This window comes from Triticum urartu, chromosome 1A (genome assembly GCF_056163025.1).
Source record: "Triticum urartu cultivar PI428250 chromosome 1A, HENAU_Tu73, whole genome shotgun sequence".
NCBI lineage: Eukaryota > Viridiplantae > Streptophyta > Magnoliopsida > Poales > Poaceae > Triticum > Triticum urartu.
Window position 1 is genome coordinate 520,599,016 of NC_141873.1, and position 8,653 is coordinate 520,607,668.

At 46.1% G+C, this 8,653-nt stretch overlaps 1 protein-coding gene across 1 annotated transcript; it reads left to right on the top strand.

The window, feature by feature from the left end:
• Window positions 1-4,245: 4,245 nt before the first annotated feature.
• On the top strand, window positions 4,246-7,585 carry LOC147992163 (uncharacterized). The gene is made up of 5 exons (XM_087538949.1): window positions 4,246-4,497; window positions 4,601-4,876; window positions 4,960-5,339; window positions 5,419-5,535; window positions 7,330-7,585. The coding sequence occupies exons 1-5, from the start codon at window positions 4,246-4,248 to the stop codon at window positions 7,583-7,585; spliced, it is 1,281 nt and encodes a 426-aa protein (XP_087395075.1).
• The last annotated feature ends 1,068 nt before the right edge of the window (window positions 7,586-8,653 follow it).

Sequence of the window (8,653 nt, forward strand, 5' to 3'; positions counted from 1 at the left end):
ACCGCTTAGTGATAAAGTAAAGCATTACAGCGCCATTGCATTGCATACAATAAAGCGACAACCATATGGCTCCTGCGAGTTGCCGATAACTCGGTTACAAAACATGATCATATCATACAATAAAATTTAGCATCATGTCTTGACCATATCACATCACAACATGCCCTGCAAAAACAAGTTAGACGTCCTCTACTTTGTTGTTGCAAGTTTTACGTGGCTGCTACAGGCTTAGCAAGAACCGTTCTTACCTACGCATCAAAACCACAACAATAGTTTGTCAAGTTGGTGTTGTTTTAACGTTCGCAAGGACCGGGCGTAGCCACACTCAGTTCAACTAAAGTTGGAGAAACTGACACCCGCCAGCCACCTGTGTGCAAAGCACGTCGGTAGAATTAGTCTCGTGTAAGCGTACGCGTAATGTTGGTCCGGGCCGCTTCATCCAACAATACCGTCGAACCAAAGTATGACATGCTGGTAAGCAGTATGACTTATATCGCCCACAACTCACTTGTGTTCTACTCGTGCATAACATCAACGCATAAAACCTAGGCTCAGATGCCACTGTTGGGGAACGTAGTAATTTCAAAATCTTCCTACGCACACGCAAGATCATGGTGATGCATAGCAACGAGAGAGGAGAGTGTTGTCTACGTACCCTCGTAGACCGAAAGCGGAAGCGTTAGCACAACACGGTTGCTGTAGTCGTACGTCTTCATGGCCCGACCGATCAAGCACCGAAACTACGGCACCTCCGAGTTCTAGCACACGTTCAGCTCGATGACGATCCCCGGACTCCGATCCAGCAGAATGTCGGGGAAGAGTTCCGTCAGCACGCCGGCGTGGTGACGATCTTGATGTTCTACCCTCGCAGGGCTTCGCCTAAGCACCGCTACAATATTATCGAGGATTATGGTGGAAGGGGGCACCGCACACGGCTAAGAGATCAATGATCAATTGTTGTGTCTTTGGGGTGCCCCCCTGCACCCGTATATAAAGGAGCAAGGGAGGAGGAGGCCGGCCCTAGGAGGGGGCGCGCCAAGTGTGGAGTCCTACTAGGACTCCCTAGTCCTAGTAGGATTCCACCTCCCATATGGAATAGGAAAAGAGGAAGGGAAAAGTAGAAGAAAGGAAGGGGGCGCCCCCCTTCCCTAGTCCAATTCGGACCAGGCCAAGGGGAGGGGTGCGGCCACCCTTGAGGCCCTTTTCCTTCTTTCCCGTATGGCCCAATAAGGCCCAATACGTATTCCCGTAACTCTCCGGTACTCCGAAAAATACCCGAATCACCGGAACCTTTTCGATGTCCGAATATAGTCGTCCAATATATCGATCTTTACATCTCGACCATTTAGAGACTCCTCGTCATGTCCCCGATCTCATCCGGGACTCCGAACTCCTCCGGTACATCAAAACTCATAAACTCATAATATAACTGTCATCGAAACCTTAAGTGTGCGGACCCTACGGGTTCGAGAACAATGTAGACATGACCGAGACACGTCTCCGGTCAATAACCAATAACGAAACCTGGATGCTCATATTGGCTCCCACATATTCTACGAAGATCTTTATCGGTCAGACCGCATAACAACATACGTTGTTCCCTTTGTCATCGGTATGTTACTTGCCCGAGATTCGATCGTCGGTATCTCAATACCTAGTTCAATCTCGTTACCGGCAAGTCTCTTTACTCGTTCCGTAATACATCATCCTGCAACTAACTCATTAGTTGCAATGCTTGCAAGGCTTAAGTGATGTGCATTACCGAGAGGGCCCAGAGATACCTCTCCGACAATCGGAGTGACAAATCCTAATCTTGAAATATGCCAACCCAACAAGTACCTTCGGAGACACCTGTAGAGCACCTTTATAATCACCCAGTTACACTGTGACGTTTGGTGGCACACAAAGTGTTCCTCCGGTAAACGGGAGTTGCATAATCTCATAGTCATAGGAACATGTATAAGTCATGAAGAAAGCAATAGCAACAAACTAAACGATCAAGTGCTATGCTAACGGAATGGGTCAACTCAATCACATCATTCTCCTAATGATGTGATCCCGTTAATCAAATGACAACTCATGTCTATGGTTAGGAAACATAACCTCTTTGATCAACGAGCTAGTCAAGTAGAGGCATACTAGTGACACTCTGTTTGTCTATGTATTCACACATGTATTATGTTTTCGGTTAATACAATTCTAGCATGAATAATAAACATTTATCATGATATAAGGAAATAAATAATAACTTTATTATTGCCTCTAGGGCATATTTCCTTCAACGAGGGACTTGAGCGTGGCCTCCTACTGGATTGATACCTTGGTTCTAAAAAACTGAGGGAAATACTTACACTACTCTGCTGCATCATCCTTTCCTCTTCGGGGAAATCCAACGCAAGCTCAAGACGTAGCAATCTCTTGCCCAATGCTCTCCACAAATGAAACAGAGTCCCTTAGATTTCTTGTAGGCACGAAGAGCTGACCCGCGGTCCTCAACCGAGGCTGGACGGCTTGTTTTTGTAGTATGTCTGTCCTCTACTGCCTTACTGACAATAACACTGCGAGCAGATGGCTGGATTTTTTTCTTGTTGTGAGACACTAAACTAACTGAAACTGTTGGCTGGAACGAGTGATCTCCAAGTTCTTCAGATAGCAGGGCCAGAGCATATGTTGCGTCCAGATCTGAAGGTTGTTGAATACCCACCAGCAGTCGGACTGATGGCACTAGCCCCTCCATGAATCGAGTGACATAATGTACCTGACTGGGATTTGGCTCATATGCAGTCAACTGATCAAACAACTCTAAGAATCGCTCCACGTAATCCTTGACTGTGCTGGTCTGGCGGATGTTAAACATATGCCTGAGTATATGCTGATGCTTGTTGCGTCCAAAGCGGGATTGCAACAACAAACAAAATTCAGGCCACGCTATGCCCGGAGCGCGGCGTTGGACTGATTCAAGCCATCGTGCCGCTGCACCTTCAAACAGAGCGGTAGCGAAAGGGATCCACTAGTGCACTGGAGTGTTCCAAAACTTGAAATAATCCTCACATCGGGTCTGCCACAACTTGGGGTTTGTCCCATCGAATTTGGGCAACTCGATCCGGGGACCGAAACTAGAAGAATCCGCAGAGAATGGGCGAAAAAATTCCAAAGGTTGATTCGGCTGCCTGAGCACAATCTGGTCCTGCTGCATACCTTTGGCCGGTGGAGGAATGTACTTTGGAGTGGGTGGGCATAGATCGACCTCCAGTCGGAGCCCTTCCTGGCTCGTGGTGCCGCTTGCCAGAGCTGTGGACTTGGTGGTGGCCGAAGGGGGACCTTGAGAAGTGGGTGATGCGGGCGACGACGCAGTGCCGCGATCCGCGGCCATCTCCCCGCGCAGTTCGTCGATGTCGATCCCAAGGGACAGCTTCACATCCACGAGTCGTCCCGATAGCTGGTCGAGTTTGGAATCCAGCTTCGCGAGCGCGGAAACCATCTCTTCGCTTCGCTCGGAGGAGCTCTTGGCGAGGGCAGCGTCGAAGTCGGCGCGGAGAAGCTCGTAGATCGCCTTGGTCTCCAGCAAAATCCGCTCCATCGCCTTGGCTCGTCAGCGATTTGCCAGGCGCGTGCGGTGGTGGTGTTGAGGCAGCTCCTGGACGGGACGACTCTGATACCAGGTTGTTAGCACACAATCAACAATTCACTCAACCAGCCTCCATTATCGCCGAATCGAGCTACAATTCACAAGTTCATAGAGAGGGGATCAAAGGAGGAGGAAGGATTTCTGTTACAACACGAAAGGGGAAAGTTTGCTAGCTTGCCAGCCGTTCGCCAGCCACTCACACGCTATCGCCAGGTTTAAGTACACTGCACACATGGGCCCATTCCGGGCCAGCCAGCCGAGCCGGCAGGCAAGGCTGTCTCCTGGGCCGGCCCACTCCTGGTGCTTGGTTCTCGTAGCGTTTGTGTCTTGATCGCTACTGTTGACACATGTCACCGGCGATGCTACTCCCTCCGACACATAGGCTAGATCGGGTGTACTTGGCAAATGGACACTCCATCATTATCTCTAGCCCGTATACCCCATCCTCCTGTAACATCCGGATGAAAAGCAGCATCAACATTGATTTTTGATAAAAAATCTACATCAGGTTTCACCCATCTCTGAACTAAGCAACTTGCATTAATGCATTATACAGGGGCTTAATAAAAGATAGGAGAACCGTCGGACCCGGTCATGCATGACGACAGACGGGATGCATGCGAGGCCTCGGCTTAGGTCACCCGCGTGCCCGCCACAACCCACAGGCCACAGCTACACGATTGACCGGTCGTACTGCCTACATAATTTATTTTTTTGTGAGAGTACCAGTACCACGCTACGGGGCCTTGGTGGGGGCTACTAGTACTCGCTACGGGGCCTTGGCGTGGGCAGACGGCCAGTGGCGCTGGAGAACCGTGACGTGGTACATACTCGAGCTTCCCAAGGATTCGTGCACCGAGCGTTTTTGCGTGCGTTTCTTGCCCCTGTTCCTCACGCGCTCTCCCCCCAGGATAATTTACCGTCTCATCTTCTTTTAGATGTGGTTTTCCCATTCAGTGATGACAATATGAGGGTTCACATTTCACATACCCGAGTCGTTTCTACTCCAAAGAAGACGAGATGGTAAATTATCGAATCAAGAAGAAAGAAAATGTCTATTTGAGCCATAGAGAGGAAGCCCCAAAGAGAGAGACTAAGAATAAGGGTCATATCCAGAAGATAATGTTCCTATCGGCAATGGCTAGACCAAGATATGATGCCCAAGGAAATTGCATTTTTGATGGAAAGATTGGTGTGTGGGCCTGTGTTGAGTGGGTTCAAGCACAAAAGAAAAGCGCTAATAGGTTAGTTCTGTAAAAAAAAATATCTCGCAACATTTTCTTGATTAAGTTTCCGCACTAACAAAAAATCATTTTATTTGCAACAGGAAGAAGGGAGAGTGGGAGATCAAGCCTTGCACGGATGTAGACAGGGCTAAAAGCAGGAAGTATTTATGCAACTTTGTGCTACCGGCTATAAAAGCTAAGTGGCCGGCCTGGGATAGAAACAACACAATCTATATTCAACAAGATAACGCGAGAGCGCACATACAGCCCGACGATCCAGTGTTTCTTACGGAGGCCGCTAGAGGTGGTTGGAACATTAGGATGATTTATCAACAACCTAATTCACCGGACACATACATTTTAGATCTTGCTTGGTTTGCCTCAATCCAATCTATGTTTGCGGAAAAAATGCCCAAGACTCTTGCCGAAATTCTTGCTAAAGTTAACCAATCTTTAGCCGAATATCCACATGAAAAACTTAATAGGTCAGTCCCTTTGGATCTTTTTAACTTGTTAAAGTTTCATCAGATAAGAAATTAACACATTATTTGCTTGATCTTGTAGGATATTCTTGAGCCACCAAGCTTGCATGAGGGAGATCATACGCAAGAAGGGCACAATTCATTATGATGTACCGCACATGAAGAAAAAAAAACACTTGAGAAAGAAGGAAAATTGCTGGTCCGCTTGACAATTGACAAGGACTACGTTGACGCGTCAATAGAGTGGCTTAACGTTGTTCCTACTCCGTAGTATATTTTGGACTTGTCCGCATACAAAGCTTGTGACACTTGCTTAGTTTGATTTTGTAGGCCATGGCCGGGGGGCCACTAAAAACCCACTTGTAACATTGATGTAATTGGTTTCTTGTGAGTAATAGAAAGTCAGTGGGAGCCTCTCCCATTGTCGTTTACGATTAAAAAAAATGTGTACAATTGTTTCGTACATCAAGTTTTAGTACTTTAATTCATGTAATATTTGGACTTTGCCTGGAAATATTTGGAGTTTTGTCTGCCGCGGTAGGATTTTGCCACTCTATTTCCGTCCGCATGGAAGAGGCGAACGAACGCAACGATGCAGATTGGTTTTCACATCTGCATGCATGTGAAGGAGTCGAGCTAGCCTCGGTTTTTTTTTTTTTAAATCGCCATGCAGCCATGCAGCCCTGTTCACATCTGTATGTATGTGCGTGAAGGAGCTGAGCGAGCACATATTTTTTTAATAGCCATGCAGCCACACAGCCGTGTTCATAGTACCTGCATGCGTGTGAAACCAACACTACCGAAGGAGAAGGAAATGTGGCGTCCACATGGAAGAGCGGGGGCAATTAAGTAGGCTAATTAATTCTAGCGGGCCTTATTCTTGAAGTGTTTTGGAACAAATATAAATTGATAGTGAGCCCTATACACCGGACCGGAGGGAGTAGTACATTCTAAGCATAGTAATGCAGGTTGTTTATACTCCTATGTCACAAGATGCCCTAGTTTTTGGATAAAGTTAATGTTCATTTGTTAAGTTTTACTCCCTCCGGTCGGAATTACTTGTCGCAGAAATGAATGTATCTAGACGTATTTTAGTTCTAGATATATTCATTTTCGAGACAAGTAATTCCGAACGAAGGGAGTATTTGAGTAGCTAGTTTTCTTCTCTCTGTTTTATATTGTAATGATTGTCCAATATGCCTGAGCAATCTGACAAACCACAAAAGTTTGGGTTGCACGGTAACGGTGTCGACCTGGAGGTTAGAATATGGAATGACGATTCCAGCTTGGCTGAAGCTTGAAGGCAGGCTCCTGACGCGTCTTGCTGCGGCCGTATGCGCAGTGTCCCGACTCTTTCATCTGCCAGCGTTGCCCTTCACGGGTGGGCAGAATACTCAATGATACCCATCCGAAAAAGAAAAAAAGAATACTCAATTATACTAACTCTCACAAGCTCCATGCTTTCATTCAAAAAATGATTTAAAATGTTTCCAGAATTTCTAGACAAAAATGTGAATGTTCACAAGGAATGTGTCTATAATCCCTAACTGCAAATCCAAATTCAACGTGCACATGAAGAAACTAAAAAGACAAATCCAAATGTGAATAGTGACATTTTTTCCCTCGCAAAAAAAGAATAGGGTCATTTTTTGCTCTACTATTTTTTGAACACTATTTATGCTAGATTTATCTTCTTTTTTGTTTCTCAATGTGTATTTCAAATTCGGTTATGAGTTTTTTAGGGCTTGTAGACACATGCCTTCACAAAAGAATCGAATTTTTGTTGAAATATTAAAATTTGTTTTTTTAAGGTTGATATCAATGGAGCATGTAAGGGATGGTATGACTTGATACTTTTCCTATGCTGGTGCCCTGCTTGCAAATATGGGTATGTGACGTGGCTGGCTGGCACATGGTTGGTTTGTAACATGGATGGATGAATGAGAAGAACTGGGTCTAATTTCTTGAGTGATTAATTTTATCTGTTTGATAGCAAGATTAGGGAGATGAGGTCGTGTTTCGTTGAGCTCCTCAAACCAGCCCATAGACTGGATCTGGAGGAACGGCTGAATCAATCATTTCTGACAAGCCATAACCAAGCGAGCACAAAGAGGGCACATGACTACACGAGCGGGGACGAGCGGGAAACGTGGAGCTCTACCTCTCACTCGCCCATGTCTTTACAATCACTCTCCTCTCACCTTCCATGGTTCCTCACCGTCGTGAGCATCAACGACGGGAAGATCTAGATGGTGACCCCGCGGTGGGAAGATCTAAGCGGCGACCACCAGTGATGATCATCCAAACACGCTTCATGAACACTTCTTCAATGACGGTAAGCCCTGAAGCCATCGGATCTGTATGTAGGAGGCAAGTAATATCCTTCTGTTTCCGGTTTGGGTTGAATTTGGGGGTTGATTAAGGGTTTGATTTTTGGGAGATATATGATTTGATCTGGGGAGATCAATGATTTTAGGCCTAAATTGTGTATTATGTTCATGTGTAGTACATGTCTAAACGATCTTATATTTCTTCATAGAGGGAGTATGATTTTAGTCCCGATCGAATCTGTATGTATATGCATGTTTCATGATGGTGTGTTGAGCTTCCTGATCCTCACTGATGCACAGTCCATGTATTAGGGCGACCAGTCATACGACGGTTGGTTCAACATATTGTAGTTCTAATCCTTGTATGAGCTGTCCCCTTCCATGATGGCACGCAGTGAAGATCATTCAAGCTTTACCGATGCTTACTAGTGTAGTGATGCATTGTTGCTCTATCACTGTAGTGGTGCAATGTGGTAGTGTGTCAAGCTTCATGATCTTCATTGCAGTGCTCTTCCGGCAAGCTAGTCCTAAGCAATGCTCCTCAGGGCAATTGCTCTAAGGATGCAGGAGAAAGCAGTGTCTCTAAGAGGTGCGGGGGGATGGCGACAAAGGTTGTACAGTTCCATGAGGAAGTTTCTCCAACCCACTAATGGAAGGTGCTGTTAGCACCCGGTTGGAGTTACTTCCCATCCTTGATACCGTCCATCAGTACCTAGGCACCACCCCAAGGGAGATCACTCTGAAGAGAAAACCAAATGCAAATGGATTGTAAGGGGAGGGTTACCATGGATCAAGGGTGTCTAAGCTTTGCGATTGCTCACCAGCTGCAGATTATCTAGCTACTTCCTGACCTTCAAGATGTTGAACTAAGATGTTTTTAGGGTCACCATCTTTGACCGTTCTCGCGGAGGTCGTCATCAAGTGTGTCGACCGCGGTCTAGCGCTTGAAATGATCAATGAGTGAGGGTTTAAATATCTTTGTTTGTT